Source organism: Pantherophis guttatus, chromosome 3 (genome assembly GCF_059756535.1).
Source record: "Pantherophis guttatus breed Tessera chromosome 3, ASM5975653v1, whole genome shotgun sequence".
Classification (NCBI taxonomy): domain Eukaryota; kingdom Metazoa; phylum Chordata; class Lepidosauria; order Squamata; family Colubridae; genus Pantherophis; species Pantherophis guttatus.
The window spans coordinates 90637186-90656635 of NC_142065.1; the positions used below are offsets into that span (position 1 = coordinate 90637186).

The 19450-nt window shown below is 39.9% G+C and overlaps 1 protein-coding gene across 8 annotated transcripts in view; it reads left to right on the top strand.

Annotated features, from left to right (window-relative positions):
* Positions 1-19450, top strand: part of NTNG1 (netrin G1) — a 259982-nt gene that overhangs the window by 86018 nt on the left and 154514 nt on the right. For all 8 annotated transcript variants that reach the window (XM_087890013.1, XM_034437383.3, XM_087890014.1 and 5 more), the window contains one exon: positions 18446-19083. In XM_087890013.1, coding sequence (XP_087746139.1) covers positions 18446-19083 — 638 coding nt within the window. The remainder of the gene's footprint in view (positions 1-18445; positions 19084-19450) is intronic.

Sequence of the window (19450 nt, forward strand, 5' to 3'; positions counted from 1 at the left end):
CCAGAGATGGCACCAGCTGGCTATACCGGGATGCCGGCAGCCACAGGCACTCGGTCTTGGAAGGGTTGAGTCGAAGCCTGTTTCTCCCCATCCAGACCCGCACAGCCTCCAGGCACTGGGACATCACTTCCAAGGCATCGTTGGGATGGTCTGGGGTGGAGATGTACAGCTGAGTGTCATCAGCGTACTGATGGAACTCCACCCAAAAACCACAGATGATCTCACCCAGCGGCTTCACATAAATGTTGAACAGGAGAGGTGAGAGGACCAACCCTTGTGGCACCCCACAAACAAGGCGCCTCGGGGTTGACTGCTACCCCCCTGTCAACATAGATTGCGACCGGTCGGAGAGATAGGAGGAGAACCACTGCAAAATGGTGCCCCCCACCCCCAATCCCTCCAACCGGCGCAACATGATACCATGGTCGATGGTATCAAAAGCCTCTGAGAGATCTAACAGGACCAGGATAGAGGAATAACCCCTACCCCGAGCCCTCCAGAGATCATCCACCAATGCAACCAATACCATTTCCGTGCTGTACCCAGGCCTGAAACCAGACTGGAGCGGGTCTAAATAGGCAGCTTCATCCAGGTACTGGGGAAGCTGCCGCGCCACCACACTCTCAACAACCTTCGCAATAAAACGAAGATTGGAGACTGGACGATAGTTAGCCAAAACAGCCGGATCCAAAGAGGGCTTCTTGAGGAGGGGCCTCACCACCGCCTCTTTCAAAGTAGCCAGCAGGACACCCTCACTCAAAGAAGCGTTAATAATCCCCTGGAGCCAGTCTCCCGGGAAGCCAGCACCAACCAGGAGGGACACAGGTCCAATAAATATGTGGTTGCGTTCAGCCATCCCAAGATCCTCTCCACGTCCTCGGGAGCCACAGGATCGAACTCCTCCCAGATAACACTCTCAAGACCTGCCTCAGTCATCTCGTCTGAACTAACCCAGTCAGCGGCCAAGTCTTCCCGAATCTGAGTTATTTTATCATACAGATATTGTACAAAATCCTCAGCTCGGCCCTGCAAGGGGTCATCCTGTGATGGAGGAGGGAGCGGGTCACCCTAAACAGGACGGCTGGGCGATTATCTGATGACGCGATAAGAGTGGCAAAATAGCTAGATTTCGCCACTTTTATCGCCACTAGGTAGGTCTTAATATGAGACCTTACCAGTGTCAAGTCAGATTCGGACCGGCTGGCCCTCCAACCGCTCTCTAGGTGTCTTTTCTGGCGCTTCATCTCCCTCAGCTCCTCGGAGAACCAAGGAGTTACATGACATTTTGCAACTTTTTTCCCTTCACGGAGCTGGGGTGGGCATGCGTTGCATCCAGCCTGTGGGCCACCAGTTTGACACCCCTGCTCTAGGCTGATTCCTCTTTTGACTCCCCCACCCAGGCTCTGCCATTCCTTCTCCTACAAGTTGAGAAATATTGATGCTAAGTAGCAGAAAGCCATGGAAAGGAAATACATCTCACAAAGCTTGAATTAATTTAATTTATTGCATTTCTACGCCGGCCAACTCCCAAGGGACTCTTGGGAAACAGCTACTCTATTAACACAGACCACTTAAGATGCTTGTTTTTATTTTTAAAGCTTTCTAAATCTAAATACTTTACCATGCTAATTCCTACCACTAAACCTTTGCTTCCCAGCTTTTTGCTTTCCCAGATAAAATAGTTATTCTATCGGGTGCAGGTGCTTAATTTTCATTTGACCTTTTGTTAAATCTATCAGTATTCCTTAAAGAATACAGCACTGATTTTTATAGTTGCGAGAAAACTTGTTTTATAGCTTTTAGTTGTTGTTGTTAAGAATAAAGATGAGCCAATTTCCATAGACCTAAATCTGATTTCAAAATAATTTAAGTGGGCCAGCTTTCTTTTCTCAAGGCCTTTCTAGAGCTCAAACTACTGTTTCCTTTCTTAAAACAGGCTTTTGTCAGCAAAATTCAAGCCTTGTGCCACATCAATTGCTTTTGACCTTCACTCCAGATATAGAAGAGGATTTTTTAAAGAACTGCCACCATTGTGGTTCATTAATAAAAGATTTCCAAACTTTTTTTAAAAAAAATGAAGACTTCACTTCTGACAAACTCATCAAAACATGTTTTAGTTAGCTTCAGTAGTAGAGAGCTACTGAATTTCCTATCCCTTTTCAAGATCCTCATTCTATTCATCTACTTCTCTTTTTCCTGATGCATATCTGAGCTAGCTAAGAATGTGGATTTTGTCCATCTTAAGAATGTCCTAGCTAAGTTTAAGAGATTCAAAAAAAATGTTTCCACCAATATTAGTACACAGTATTTCTGATTTATTTTTGATATCAACAAAATTAGTTGAATATTAAATAAACATAAAATAAACTTTTTTTTGTTTTGTTTTGGAACTTGCCATTGTTTCTACCATAGACACTGGAGATGTTTATATAGATTTTAAACCAAACTCTTTTCAGAAGGATCCCTAGAATGCATTAAGGGATTTTGTACCCATTTCAGGATTATTATTTTTTTTTTTGAGTCCTACTTTGTATTTCTTACGTACTGTATTGTATCCTAATTAATCAGAAAAGAGCTTTTTTAAAAATCTTTGTTGTTGTTGTTGTGATTTAACTTTTGAGAATTTATTCCTTGTAATCTATCTGACCTTAGGGGTCTTTACTAACATCATTTAGTCAAGTGTTCATTTTATGAAATGATTTATAATACAGTTTTCTCACTAGTTAAAACAGTTTAAATCCTTCCTTAGTCATGATTTCTGAGCAGTAAGTAAAAGCCAGGCTGTAGTAATAGAGATATATAAAGAAAGTGAATGGAACTAAGTAAACATTTTAAGTCAAGTTAGGAAATTTGCTGCAGAAGAATCCTCATGTCAGGAGGCAAAAATCAGTCTTTAAACAGGAATAATTATTAAATCACTATACAGGTAATCATCAACTTATGACCCGTTGGTTAGTGATAGATAGAAGTTATAATAGATCTCCCTAGAGGTATTATGACCTCAATTTGAAATTCTGATGGCCAGCCCCATCCCCACCCACAGCAGAGGTGGTATTCAGAGAACCGGTAAATACCACCTCTGACTGGCCCTGCCCCCATCTATTCTCTGCCTCCCAAGTCCCAGCTGATCGGGAGGAAATGGGGATTTTGCAATAACCTTCCCCTGGAGTGGGGAGGGAATGGAGATTTTACAGTATCCTTCCTCTGCCACGCTCACCAAGCCATGCCCACAGAATCGGTAGTAAAAAAATTTGAAACCCACCATTGACCCCATAACCACACTTCAGGTGCTAGGCAACCAGTCCACATTTATGGATGTTGGGAATGTCCCACAGTCACATGACTGCATTTTATGATGATTTTGACCAAAACTGGCGTTTATTTCCAGTTTTCAGCAAAACTGGCCCCTAGCAAACCGTAGGTTCACTTAACAACCAGGGCATTCACATAATGACCACTGCAAAGGTAATAAAATTGGGTTGGTCACATAAGGTTGAGTTGGTCATGTAGGTGACCCGATATAAGACTGATACAACTTATGACCATAATGACAGCTTTCATTATATTTGTAACTTGAAGACTGTAATTGCAAGGATTGATGAAAAAATTATAGCAGAACATTCTAATACAGGTAGTCCTTGATTAACAACTACAATTGAGCCCAAAATTTCTGTTGGTAAGTGAGACATTTGTTAAGTGAGCTTTGCCACATTTTACTCCCCCATCTCAGAGGTGAAATGCTCCCGGTTCAGACCGGATCGCCCGATCTGGTAACGATGGAGGCAGGTGGTTCAGAGAACCGGTTGCAAAAATCCCCATCACCACCACATGCCCAGCTGAGCCATGCGATCATCGGAGGCTTTTTTTCTTTTAAATGCCTCTGATGATCAGGCAACTCAGCCTTGATCGTCAGAGGCATTTAAAAGAAAAAAATCCTCTGCTGATCAGGCAATTCAGCTTAGATCGTCAGAGGCATTTAAAAGAAAAATCATTTTTTTCTTTTAAATGCCTCTGATGATCCAAGCTGAGTTTCCTGATTGTCAGAGGCTTTTTAAAAATCCTTTTTTTCTTTTAAATGCCTCTGACAATCCAAGCTGAGTTGCCTGATCGTCAGAGGCATTTAAAAGAAAAGCCTCTGCCGATCATGCAACTCAGCTGGGATCATCAGAGCCTTTTGAAAGCATTTTTGTACAACCTCTTCGCCGAAGAGGTTGTAGAAAAAATGGTTTTAAAAGTTAAAAAAAAATAAAATTTGGCTACACCCACCCAGTCGCATTAACACCCCCCCAAGCCATGCCCACAGAACCAGTAGCAACAAATTTTAGATTTCACCACTGTCCCATCTTAATTATTAAGTTTGCAATTATTAAGTTTGTAACACAGTTGTTAAATGACTCTGGTTTCCCCATTGATTTGCTTGTCAGAAGGCTGCAAAAGGTGGTCATATGACCCCAAGACACTGCAAGTGTCATAAATATGAACCAGTTGCCAAACTTCTGAATTTTGATTATGTGACCGTGGGAATGCTGTAATGGTTGTGTGAAAAACAGTCATAAGTTACTTTTTTTCAGTGCCGTTATAACTTTGAACGCTCACTAAACGAATGGTTGCAAATCAAAGACTACCTGTACAGCTAGCATGAATAATTTCCAACTGGAGTCCTTCATTGCTAGGAACCTTGGAAATTCTACTCTGGATCTTCCCATTAAATATGGGGAAATTAATAAGAACGAAGATGCTGAATTGAACTGACACAGACATCAGGTCCTAAACCCACTGCTGAACTAGGAGATAAGTTATGTCATCTGATGCCCTTTCCTCAGCCTATTCACTCATCTTGCTTCCTTGCTGATCAGATGAAAAGAACTTCAAGCAAAAGGAGGAAAGTTGAGATACTGGGAAAAAGATGGTGAACGAAAGAAATAATTTCTGCCTCGTTTCCTTCTGTGCAAAATCTGAGTTTCAACACTGTTACATTTAATTTTAAGTCAAGCTTAGTGAGCAGTATTGATCTAAAGACAAAGGTGAGCTGAAATAAGGAGCGGTGTATTTTTAGAGATTGTTTCAGATCATCTTGTTTTTCTCAACACCTAGAAAATGGATCCTTGGCAGAATTTTCTGCAAATAATTATCCGTTCCTTTTTTGAGCTGGCAACCTCCATTCCCCTCTCTCTTCTTTCATACACAGAACACAGGAGCAGCACTAGTTGTAGGGCCGGTAAATATTTCCAAATGAGCAACAAGCTGCCAATGCAGTTCTCCTCTGGAGAAATCAATGAAATGGTTCTTCTACTTCCTGTTTCTATAAGCAGGAACATCCCCAGAGGAGATTTGAAGAAATTTGGAATGTATTTGGATTATGGGGCAGCAATTACATGAAGCAATAAGACCAGAAGGCTGAGATGAGGATGCCAAAAAAAAAGTAAGGAAAAAATAATAATCTTGGCGGAGATAATCTATTTCCACTCACCAATCACTGCTGTTTGCTTTACATCTGAGTTTAAGGAAGTCTTTTGTGAGAAGATACAGCTTCCTGGAAAGGCTGCTGTTGTTTTTTCCTTCACAAGTCAACTACATCTTAGAAAACAAAAATTCCATGAAAATCCATTTGACTTGCTACTCAGGAAGTGTGTTGAAAATCTGGGTGGCAGTTGCGGAGTACAAAAAGGATCTTTGCTAGAAGGATTGATTACATTTTTTAATGCCTGTGTGTTAATCCTCCTTAATGTGTCTAATTCCTAAATGAATGTAATAATGGAACAGACATTTCTCAGCTTGCCAGAACAAAATGCTTTTTCCCCTCTGCTAGTGATATCTAACAGACTTGAGCGTGGAGCTAATTATTTTGACCAACAGGCAGCCTCAAGCAGATCATAGCTGAAGATTTCCATCTAGCAACTCTGAAACTGGACCAAATGGGGGAAAAAAACCAAACCACCAAAAACCCGTTTACTGCTCTTCAAAATAATATTCAAAAGATCTCTAAGTCACTGAAGAGAATGCTTTGAAATACTTTTGCCAACTATTAATAACGAAATTTGTGGAATTTTGTCCTGTCACCCGTCCTCTGCATTACCACATTCTAAAGAGTATGTGTGTTATTTCACAGCACCTCTGGGTGTGATTGGGGCTGCTATTAATTAGCACGTTGCTGCCAATAACATTATGATGTTATTATTTTTGCCTCATCACACTTGGAGAACTCAGCAATTTAGTGAAACATTTTGGCAGACTGCAACAAAATTCTATTTTAATAGGTGCACACACAGAGAGGGTGAAGTCACCTACTTGGTCTCATGCCCCCGTACAATGTAGGGCTTGTATACTGGACAAGAAAAGAAGAACCATGGGTGCGTTCACTGGAGGCACTAAAAAGCACTGGAAATAGAGTAACAAAAAGCAAAAATATGTGATTTGTCAATATGTGACATGTCTGGGAGACATATACCTATTTGCAGTCTGGAGGGGCTGAAGATACATTTCCAACATGTCAGTCGGTCATCATGTCATTTGGGAAATCCCAGAGCCTGCCCTATGCTGACCTATACATCAGAAGGACAGGATTAGATATCAGGATATAAAATTAGAGGAGAGATAGTTTTCCTTGAATTGTTTCTCAGAAACGAAGTCTTTTTCTTCACTTGGTAGAAAGCTGTTCTAGGTTATGGATAAGCAAATTGACACCCTCCAGATGTTGAACATCTAATCCATAGCAAGGACAACCAGTAGCAAGAGACTGTAGGAAGCCAAGACATACTGGGGAACTAAAGCATTGTACAATACAGAAATAAAGAGGACAGAAAGAAGAAAGTTCTGTTAGCCAGGGCCGGATTTTCCTATAGGCTAACTAGGCTTCAGCCTAGGGCCTCAAGATCAAGAGGGGGCCTCAAGATCAAGAGGGGCCTACATTCAAATTGTTAGCAAAATTTAAATTACACTTTCACTATAGGTGAAAGGGCCTCATAAGTGGAATAGCCTAGGGCCTCTTTTCATCTAAATCCGGCCCTGCTGTTAGCAAAGAAACAAAAAGGGCAAATTTGCTTAAGCCCAAACAATGAGGGTGAATTTCAAGAATATCTCAGACGTCTCCTTATTCACATGAATATAAAAGAGGGAGGAGGGAAGCACAGTCCAACTTGCAAGATTATATTACTAGAGCCAATCTAAATAAAAGTAGTTTTTAGTTTTCCATAGAATCTACTTCTAGGTCTGGTCTGCCTCCTAGGGCTGACAAACTGACCAACTTGTTGTGTCTCGTTGAATCTTGCTTTCTTGGATCATACAAAGGGTTAAACAAGATATCCAATTTTATCTGTGTAACTTAAAAGGATTTATGTCAAAGAATTATTATTGTGGCCTATTCATTTTAATAGGATATAAATATAATTAATAGTTGGTTTTGTTCAGTCCTTGTGAACTATTTGGTTTAGTGTTGTATTTATTCTGTTGTTTTGGTTCATTAGAATTTACTGATATCTTGAAAAGTCCATTTATTGTGCACAAGATTCCACTTCAGAAAAAGTGGTTTTAAAATAAACTCAGAATCTGTATAAATTTAGTCTGACTGCAACAAGGGTATCTATATATTTGATCTACTTCAATGCTGCAAGTAAGTTATCAGCAATAGCTATAAAAGCAGAAACTAGAGGAGGACAAAGCAGTTAAATATGCTGAAAACACATTGTTTGGTAGCTATTCTCAGACTGTCTACTGGATTTCCCCCCCTAAGTCAGTGTGATTGTTTAACTATGATGAATGTCAAAAGTTGGTAAACTTTTCAGGGGTGAAATGCTATCGGTTCAGACTGGTTCGCCCGAACTGGTAGTAAAAAAATTCTATTGCTTCGGGCGAATTGGTAGTAAAAAAAAATGCTACCAGTTCGGGCGAATCGATATTTCCAATGATCAGCTATGTGATGATCAGCTGTGCCATGCAAATTAAATTTGCTAGAAAGTAGGAAATCCTGCTTTCTAGTGAATCTAAATCGCGTGGCACAGCTGTTCCACCCCCTTGCTGTTCTACTTACCTTTGCAGACTCAGAAAAGGCTTCTTAATCCTCCTTTTTCAGCACTGCATGGTTGCGCATGCACACAAAGCTCACATTTGGCACACACCGCACATGCGCGCGCAAAGCAAACAGGTAGCAGACTTCAGAGCATTTCACCCCTGGTAAAGATGGACATTTAATATTCAGTAGCAGGGTTGGTTTTGATGCATTTGCATTTGTTGGAGTCTAAGGGAATATGTGGTGAAGCACACATGGTGACAGTCTCTCCCTGACATACTTGAATGTGACACCACTTCATTGCATTACAAAGTTACAACACATATTTTATGTTTTTGGTGATAACTGTTTAGGACCAAACATTAGTACGGGTAATCCTCAACGTACAATCGTTTGTTTAATAACCGTTCAAAGTTACAACGGCACTGAAAAAAAAGTGATTTACGACCATTGCAGCATCCTCATGGTCACATGATCAAGATTTAGACACTCATTATAATTAGCAATGTATGCTGAGTATATAAGATACTTGTGTTATACTTTAGTGTGTATGGTGGAGATTAACGCCAGGACGGTCACACTATGTCCAATTTCTTTTTTAATATGACATGAATAATTTTTAAAAAAAATAGATTCAGAAACTCAGCAACTGGTTCATATTTATGACAGTTGCAATGTCCTGGATTGTCCCACGTGGTCACCTTTTGAGACTTTCTTACAAGGAAAGTCAGTGGGAAAGCCAGATTCATTTAACAGTCACGTTACTAAACTGAAGTGTTACTGCAGTGATTCACTTAATAATTGTGGCCAAAAAAGTCGTAAAACAGGGCATTTATTGTGTACCAGATTCTACTTCAGAAAAAGTGGAACTGTCTCACTTAGCAACAGAAATTTTGGGCTCAATTGTGGTTGTACGTTGAGGACTACCTGCATTTCCACAATGGGTATAAAGCAGAGGCTGTTGACCGTCTTTGGAAACACTGGTGAGTTGAACTCATGATACCTAAAAGCTATTAAGAAGGAGAATGCTGACATACATGTCGTGCAATTACCAGAACACTTTTCACAAACATGAAAGTTATGTTAACTATTTCTCAGAAAAATTTCCCTGCCCCCATTTTTTCCCCCCTTTCACAGCTCAGATCTGTTTTAAGTTCTTACTCTTTCAAAAACTCAGAACATTTCTTTTATTAAGCAGGACTGGGATTTCTGCCTATTTTCTCTTGCCTAGCATTACCATAAACTCTCATTTTTCTTCCTCTCAGTAATCACCAGACCATTAACCTATAAAGCAGCATGATAAAACCAAGTTGAACGGCTTGACTTATTTCTCTGCTTTATCTGTAGTCATTGTTTGAAGTGATTTGCTTACATTCTAATTTCTGTAATGTTCTGTTAGTGAAATGACTGTGCAGAATGAATTCAGATGAAGGATGAACCTGTTGTTTAGGTCAGTCATCTTCCATATATTACCAAAACTGGATGTTTAAACTATATTTTATGTATAAAAATAATTGGCTGTACTGTTAGGCATTATGAGATTGCAGCATCGAACAATTTACGTTGGGGGGGGGAATCCAAGTTTGTTTTTTCATCCTTTTTTTCTTGGGTTGATGCTACCTTGGTACTCTTAGGGTCAAAAATCATGTATTTGGTCAACCTCAGTTGTCTTCTTATTTTTTCTCCTGCATCACAGATGAGACTGGTTGGTTAACTAGGAAGGCAAACCTGGAGGCATATTCCAGGCAGGGTGGATTTGATTTAAATCGAGTTGATTTAAATCACGATTTAAATCACTAGTAAATAGGCTTGATTTAAATCAACTCGATTTAAATCATAATTTTTAAAGAGCAACTGTCATCTCTGCTACTCCTTTGACCCACTGTTGACTCACCGATAGTCCCAGTGTTGCAGAATATACAGCCTCATGCTACATAACAAAGCTCCATTTCATGCTGAATAAACTAAATTATTTATGTATCTTAAATAGAAAACTATCTTACGATAGATTTTTACCCCAAAAGTTTTTTATTAAAATAAATTCGATAAAAATCAAAAAAATCCGATTTAAATCAAAAAAATCTGATTTTTTTGATTTTTTTTAAAAAAATCATTGATTTTTATCCACCCTGATTCCAGGTGACATGATGGGTGTGCATTCTGTTCACTTAATAGGCACTGATGCATTGTAACATTTATTTGAGCGGACAGAAAGCAGGTGGGGCATTGTGAGCAGCGAGATAGAGAATGTCAGTGGTTGTTGGATCAAATGTTTTCTAATCATAGTTGATATAATTCTACTATTTGGCTTTAGAACATGGGGAAGTATGGATTCTCAATCTTTGTCTTTGATAGCTTAAGTTATTTGGGGTTGTGCGTGAACATACATAAACACAAACATGCAGCTGTTTTAAGATGAACCTAAAGAGACCATGTCACTGTATCCAAAATGGACCTGAAACATGCAACCTGCCAAAACCCTATGCTAATTACATTGGACATAGGCTGCAATGTCCAGGCAAGGCCAAGGTCAACACAGGGATCATCAGGCCATCCACTTGGGTAATCTCAAATCACAATGGAAATTCCCAAATTGCTGTTGCTGCTGCTTATAGCATCAGTAACAGAGAGCACATCTGAATCTGGTACCAAAGACCTTAATCCCATAGCCACCCTTATGTTTTGATTGCTTCTAAAGCAAGTCAGCTGTGGATTGTCCTCTAAATGGATTCTGCTTTATACCTATGCAGTTACAAGAGCTAGGATTCCTTAAAGTACAAAGGGAAAGGTTATTATTGTTCTAAATTTTGTGCTGGGTCTTTTCCTCTTGCTGCACATTATACTATCCAGGGAACATGTATCTTGGTATATATGGAAACCTTTCTTGGTCATTGGGGAGCAAAGGAATTTATTTCAGCCTGAGCTTAACGCTATTTCCATCATCCTGCCCTAGCTATTTTCTCTGGCCATGGTCTTGAGCTATGTTTTGCCTGCTGCTCGTATTGTCCCCCTTTTCATATTTTTTTTTTAAATTTCTCAGGGCAAGGTAGGCAGATTATTATATCCTACAATGAGATTCCTGGGACTTCAACTTACCTCGCCAGAGATCAAAAAGGTCAGCCAATTTCTTCCCAATCAGATAGTTAATACTCTTTCTAGTTTCTGTCTGTGCCATTCTGTTGCTGCAGTGGAGGTAGCAGCATTTTTAGGACACATAACAGCATCCAATCTAGATTGTCCATTTCAAAATCATATTTTTTTTTAGCATGTGATTTTATCTGGATGGCCTTTTTAACGGAAAAAAAATCACAGCAACTCTACATTCAGGAGTGTGTTTTAGGCTGTTGTTTACTGATTGTTGTTTATTGATTGTCTGTTGTTACTCCTGGTGTTAATCCTTGTTTAACTGGGAGGTTGATGGCAAGGAGGGGTTCTGGTCTTTTTGTTTCCTTGTTAGCTTTTTTATTGCCTCTTTTGAATGGTATGTAAACATTGTCTATCTCTATGTGCCTGTTAATGACTGATTTGTGTGAGTGCCTTCCAGGAATTCTCTAGCAGTTTTGGATTTAGCTTGCTAAAATGCTCATAGACTCTCATTTGAAACTATGGTTCAGTCTTATCTATGTGTTGTGAAATTAAGGAGTTTTCATCGTGTCTTCTCACTGCTAGTCTTCTGCTTCTCTGTTCTACATATAGTGGCTGTTACAGTCCTTACATTAAACGTTGTAGATGACTCCTGTTTTTTCTTCTTGTGTGACTGGGTCTTTTGCTTTACTTAAGAGGTTTTGGAAAGCTTTAGTTAAGTGTGCTATGATCTTGCCTATTGGTACTTTAGTTATTGTTAGTCTCTAAAAACATGACCATTGGAGGGACCTATGGACATTGTAACTATCAGAAGGTCACCAGCTTGACTACACAGACAATAGTCTGCCTTAAAGTTCATGCTCATACTTCAAGTGCTGTATATCTCTTGTAAAGTCAGTGAGAATTAAAACTTTGCCTTTAATGTGTCTTAGTTATTTAATACTTGTATACTTTCCTTTGTTACAATGAACCATAGTTTTAAAATAGGAATAGAGGACTTTATAACACAACAAAATTGCTAATTCCTGATAGTGTTTTTGTTACTAGTTTAGCAGTTTCATTGAGAGACCTAGTGATACATATGTTGAGATCTTGGATTAAGAATGTTTTTAAAAAAACAGGTTCTAGTTAATCTTCAGTACTGAAAGCTTATAGGATAACTTTCTTTCTCAGCCCATCATATCTCACCAAGTTGTTTTGTAAGGGGAAATAAAGGAGGTGGGAGCACTATATATATATCAACTTGAATTGCTAAAATAAAAATATGAAAATAAATGAGAAACATTCTTTGTTTAATTGAATAGGTAGGTCCTCAATCAGGCACAATCATTAGTAGAGAAGACAGGATTCACTAATATTTTTGTAGTGTGTTTGAGTGTATATGTATATACGTATTTAGGTTTGCAATGACTTGTTTAAGTGAAATGGATAGAAGCCATTATTGGCCATGCAGGATCACCTACTAGAGGATGATTGAAAAGGTTTGAAACCCCAAGGTAAAGAAGTGGTAAGACATATGGTAGTAATTAGTGGGAAAGGGGAAGATTAATTGTACTACAATTTCTTCTCTCACTTAGATATAAAATAAACTCGCAGTAATTAAAGTAGCTTCTTGCCATGCAGTTGAAGAAACTTCATTTAACTGCTCAATATACAACATTGTGACTTCCCAGGTCTGAGGAGCAGTTGGGGGAACTGCAGCATCTTCCAGAGATGTTGTCACAATCACTACCCTGAATTTGGGGACGTTTCCTGAAAAAGAATCCATCCGTGTTTGTTTGTTTTTCATTTATATTTTCATTTTATACTTATTCTTTTCTAAATCAAAATACACCAAAACCACCCTTACAAATAATGTAAAGAGGAATGCAGTTAAGGAAAGGCAATGCGAAGAAAAATAACAAAAGGAAAACAAACACAAATTGTAGAGAAAAAGTGGTAATAGAATGCATGTCTTGACAAATAAATAAAGAGTAGATTCACAATTCATAGAGTTCTAGTGTTGGATGGGATATTGAGGGTAATCTAGTCCAACCCCTAGCCCACTGCAGGAATCCTCATGTCATCCCAAAAACTGGGTGTCCAATTTTTTCCTAATCTACGACATATTGGAAGACTGTACCATGTTTCCTTACACTTCTCTATAAGTGTACACTTACACCATAAGGCTGAACATAGTAAGTTCCTTTAATAATTCTTCATAACACCATATTTTGTAGTACATACATACATACATAGATAGAAAGATACATTACGACAAAAATAAACAAATGTTTCTTGATATCTGGAATTCTTTGAAACATTCAAGTGAAAGGAACAGAGACGTTTGCTGAAACCAACCATTTGTTGAAACAATGAAACAAATGTCACAGAAACACAATGCAAGCCCATATACACGTCCATCTTTCCATTTCACAAACAACAAGGTTCTATTATCTAAATCAGGGGTGTCAAACTCGCGGCCCATGGGCTGGATGCGTCACACGCTGGCCACGCCCACCCCTAGTTTAGCAAAGGGGGAAAGTCACAATACATCATGTGACAACGACGTGACGATGCAAGTTTGACACCCCTGATCTAAATGTAGAAACTGTACCTTAATTCCTGGATCCCCAGCATGGTACTCTCATGTAGGGTGAGAGTTTGCTACATGGTATGGGGCCAGGTTATTTGTAGGACTAATTATCTCTATCTGCCCCATGCAGAAACAAGCTGAGGGCCTTGTTAGTTTTTTAAAAAATAGCATCTTTCTGGACCCGGAAAGTATATTCTTTTTGGTACAGTGTTCCTTTGGAACAACATTTCCCCCGTGTTTCAAACACCCCAACTCTGCTACATTTTCTCAAAGCCTTGAAAACCTGGATCTGTTCCCAAAAATGGGGTTCAAGCTGTTACTTATAACTTATTAAGTTGTTCACTTGTGGCAAATTGGTGTACCGCAGTTGCTGTTTTATGTTGTCTGTATTTGTATTTTAAATGTTGTTAGATGTGCAGAATTCTTAAGATGAGAGAGGTGGCCGTATAAATAGAATTAGTAAAATAAAAATTAAATGAATTAACCATGCTGTGACTTTCCATAAGACCCTCTCCAAATTACAAATGTGTCCACTGGCCCAGTTACAGCATAAGGCAATAAAATCGTGCATCTCAAGTACAGCAGTTAAGTAAATATATTGCCTTTAATTCTTATGTGCAACATCTGCTATTCACAGAGACATTGTCAATGGCCTTTAGAGATTCTTTTAGCAGCACAGGGCAAGGCATTGAAACCATGATTTCCTGTATTTCTTGAATTCCCTGGAAAAAAAAAGTTTTTCCAACTTGGAGATTCTCCCCCCCCCTCCCCGCCCCTTCATCTCAGGATGTTCTAGGGCAGTGATGGCTAACCTTTTTGCCATCGCGTGCCAAAAGCAGGGGGAAGTGTGGGGGGGTCACATGAGTGTGTGCCCACACCCATAATTCAATGCTCCCCATGCCAACCCCTCCACATGAGCACATGAACCCCCACGTTCCCCTGTACATGCACACATAACCCCCCTACACTCCCCCACACATACACGCATGACCCCCTGCGCCTGTTTTGGGCCTAGGAAGCCTATCTGAAGCCTCCAGAGGGTGAAAACGGCCTCCCCCACCCCCCTGGAGGCCCTCCAGATGCCAGAAATGGCCTGTTTCCTGACTTCCTGTGGGCCAGGTAGGCCCATTTTTCACCTTCCCCAGGTTCCAGAAGCTTTCCTGGAGCCTGGGGAGGGCGAAAACGGCCTCCCCCACCCACCCCCGGAGGCCATTCAGAGGCTGAAAATGCCCTCCCAGAGCCTCCGCGTAAGCCCTGAACTTACCTGGCATCCTAAACAGGCCACATGGAAACTCCTAAGAGGGGAGGTGTGGGCGGGACTAGCTGAAAATCAGATGGCCAGCATGTGCATGCACGCTGGAGCTGAACTAGGGCAACGGCTCGCGTGCCCGAAGATATGGCTCCACATGCCACCTGTGGCATGCGTGCCATAGGTTTGCCATCACGGCTCTAGGGAAAACAGGTTTAAGTCCATCTTCAGCCACAGAATCTCATAGATGATTTTGGGCTCTCTGTCTAGCCAAATTCACAGGATTGTTGTTGTGGGATGAAATGAGAATAGATGCTTCATGAGCAAAAGCCTGGATGGAACGTTGTCATTGTCAAACCATACCAGTTAGGGGAAAAGTTTCCACTTTTCTGTGTCTTGCATTTCCTACATGCTGGCCCACAGTTGACTTGTACCTTAAGATGGAGCAAATTCATTTCCACCCAGATCTATCTGTAAGACTGTGGGGTTCTTCAAAGTGTCACAGAGTCTGTGCTGTGCTTGCCACTAACAAGGTCGGCATTAAACTGCAGCCATGTGTCACAATTTGCAATCCATTGGATTTGAGCTGCCAGTAGCAGCTGATCTGATTGATACACGGATGAGTTAAGAGACAGGATTTTGAGCCGGCTGTAATGCTCATGGAACAGCATACTCAAGCTATACTCCCAGGCTCCAAATGAGATGGCCTTTTGCTGTGAAGGCAAAAGTGGCAGCAACTCAAGTTAATGTGGGAAAAGGTCAAGAGGAGAATAATTCACTTTCACCTTGCTACAGAGGAAGAGCTGCAGTAAAAGCTGCCCATTTATTGGTGAGATTATATATAAACACGAAGTTCATATCTTCAGCTACCACCTCAGGCTGCCATCCAGGCTGAGCTGTTGTCATCACCTACCTAATCAAGTGGCGGATTACCTGGCCTTGATAAATTGAAGAAGCAGCTACGGGATTGCAAGGAGGAGGGAGAGAGAAAGGGGTTATGTCAAATAGTTTGCTAGCCTGGAGCAGCTAATATGGGAGCAGATGTCTGGACCAAGTCTCTAAGCTTGTAGTCTGCAGCACCACGGAATGGTTTGCAGAGAACAGCATAAATGTCTTCGAAAGAAGATATCCATAAAGAGCACCCTGTTAGGAATGATATATTAGAGGCCATGGGACAAAGGGAAAAGGAGATGATATAACTGGCATTGTTTTAGAAAGGAATTCCCAAACTCTGTATAATAGGCTTCAACCCATTTGAGTTAGAAGGAACCGTTTATGTGAACTGTTCTGATAAGCAATATCCTTTCCGTGAAGGAACACGGCACACGTCTAAAGCCAAACCCAGTTATTGCATTGTTGTTCATCCTTTGTGAGTTGATTATAGGCAGCTTGCTCAGGGTATATTAATTTTTCCTCTTGAAATCCTACTGAGCGGAACATCAGCATTTCCTAAGCGCACAAGTGTGTGGAAAGGTTTTTGACGAAGCAAGTGGCAAGGCTAGACAATTCTTGTTCCAATAAATAAATCAGGCATTTTGTTTTATTGGAGAAGTCCAGTCTGATAAGGTAAAAATCCAGCTGTAAAATAACTACACCGGGGTAGTGTAATATATAATCATCGATATAATGCTGAGGGATGATGGGGAAAAATTGGATTCTGGACATAACTAGATTTGATAGAAACACTATTATAATCCTGCCAAAGTAAATTCCGTTTTTGCTCCTGGAATCAGTAGAATTTATCAGTGCTTAAGCACAGCTGGACTGTGCCTTTGATTTCATGAAAGTTTTTTATTGTCAGAAATCCAAGAACCAAGTAAAATAGAATCTGAACCCAAGTAATTCAGTTTCTATGCTGAGAATAATCACTTTTGCTATTTGTCATAAGAAACCAGAAGTTGCCCTCTTCTGAGTCGATACTGATAGCAACTTTCTGGAGTTTCAGAACAGATTTTTCCCAACTGTACTTTGAGAAACCAAAGATTGAACCTATTATCTTCTGCATACGAAACATGTGCTTTAATGCTAAGCTGAGTGTACCTCCCCTATGTTTCACCATCTGATATTTAAAATTATTATGCATAATTTGGATTTTATATTCATGGGTGGACCAAAAGCTATCCAGGACACTGAGCTCCAGTTTTCATTCACTGAACGCTATGTAATTATCTGTGAAACATTTGAGAGTTCAGCAAACATTAACCATAATTTTTCAATTTGTCCCATATATCTAGAATTCTTTTTTTTTTTCTTGTTTACAAGTTAAAGATTATGCCCAATTCCACGAAGTTGCATGTTGTACAAAGGCAATTTAGCTATCTCCGGATGGTTTAAATATTTGAGGAATGCTTGGAAACAATCAAATTTAAGAATAGCAGGTGTTGAAAATGTAATATTTATTCTAGTGCCGTCATGTAGAGAAGCACAAGGGTTTAACATGAAATAACAAAGTGGAGATGCACTTCCTAGAAAGCTGTCCTCATTATTGTTCAGCCACATCAAAAGTTAACTTCCTCCACATGGCTCTGTGCATGGTGACTTTGCATAGATGACTTAAATAACAGAAAACTAGATGCTTCTTGAAATTCAAAATTTGAGAAGTTTATTTTTATGTGTGATAATGCCAAATAGTTGTTCTTCTTTAAGAGCTCTGATCTCTTTATTCTTTTCTTTTTTCCTTTTATAAAACAATGTGTTTGCAAAGCTTCTATTAAAATTAAGAATTGAAATCTGGCCTGTGGGAAGAGGTCCAAAATCCAGAATTATATCTCTGTGGTTCAGTGGTAGAACCCACTCTTGGCATGAGAGAAATCCCAGGGTGAATCACTAACAACTCAGAATAATTTAGTCTTTCCCTTCTGTATAGCTAAAGGAAGATTCTATGGGAGTTAAACAATTTCAGGAAAATGCAAGGGAATCCAGTAAATTCATATAATTTGGTTTTGAAGAAGCATTTGCAAATTTCACTCCTGCCCATCCATTTTTAAATTAATTTCATAGTGAAGGATACTCTGTATATCGAAGAATGCCTTAAAATACTGAAATTGAGGTGGAAACTCTATGATTTTCCAGATGTTACTGAACAGTTCCCAGTTTTCTCAGCCACCAAGGCTACTGGTTACTGGAAACTACAATTTTTTCCAGCTTCTCCAACCTGACCTAAACTACTGCTCTTTCCAGCATGCAACGTTTGCCAGTTCTTATTTGATAGGTTGAATAGGGTAAGAGCTGTGGTGGTGCAGTGGTTAAAATGCAATATTGCAGGCTCTGCTGCTCACTGCCAGGTGTTCTATCCCGACTGGCTCAAGGTGGACTCAGCCTTCTGACCTTCCAAGGTTGGTAAAATGAGGATCCAGATTGTTGGGAGCGATATGCTGACTCTGTAAACTGCTTGGAGAGGGCTGTAAAGCACGGTGAAGCGGTATATAAATCTATGGCTATTGATAATGGAAACCAGTTGCTCTACTCTCATAGAAACCTTTTATCCTGGCAACCACACTTCTTACAGCTGTTTTTCCCCCCTTCTTTCCAGGGGAATCCCTACATGTGCAATGAGTGTGACGCAACCATTGATGAACTGGCACATCCACCCGAACTGATGTTTGATGCCGAAGGAAGGCATCCCTACACCTTTTGGCAATCAACCACATGGAAAGGTTACCCAAAGCCTCTCCAAGTGAATATTACCCTGTATTGGAACAAAACCGTCGAACTCACGGACAACATAGTCATCACCTTTGAATCCGGCCGTCCAGACCTAATGATCCTGGAGAAGTCCCTCGACTATGGTCGGACATGGCAACCATACCAATATTATGCTACAGATTGTCTAAATGCTTTTAACATGGAACCAAAAACAGTGAGGGATTTATCTCAACAGACAGTCCTAGAAATCATTTGCACAGAAGAATATTCCACGGGGTACATGGCCAACAGTAAGATCCTCCACTTTGAGATTAAGGATAGATTTGCATTTTTTGCTGGGCCTCGGCTTCATAATATGGCTTCTCTCTATGGGCAGCTCGATACAACCAAGAACCTAAGAGATTTCTTTACTGTCACAGACTTGAGGATAAGACTGCTCAGGCCAGCAACTGGGGAATTATATGTGGATCCACAGCACTTGACACGCTACTTTTATGCAATCTCTGACATAAAAGTAGTTGGAAGGTAAGAGAACATAAACAAGTATATATGCGTATTTTCTTTCAGTCACATTAACTTCCTTTTTTACTTCCTTTTCTCTTCCCTTTCTAAATCGAATTATTGAACTATTGTGATTTGCAATGTATACAACCTTTTGCACACACACATACCCACACCCACACATATATATACATACATATGTACATACATACATACATACATACATATATGCTATAAAGATAGTCCTCAACTTACAACTACAATTGAGACCAGAATTTCAGGTGTTAAGCAAATCAGTTGTTAAGCAATCACCTTTCTTGCCAAGGTTGTTAAGTGAATTACTTGCAGTTGTTAAATTGATAACACAGTTGTTAAATGAATCTGGCTTCCC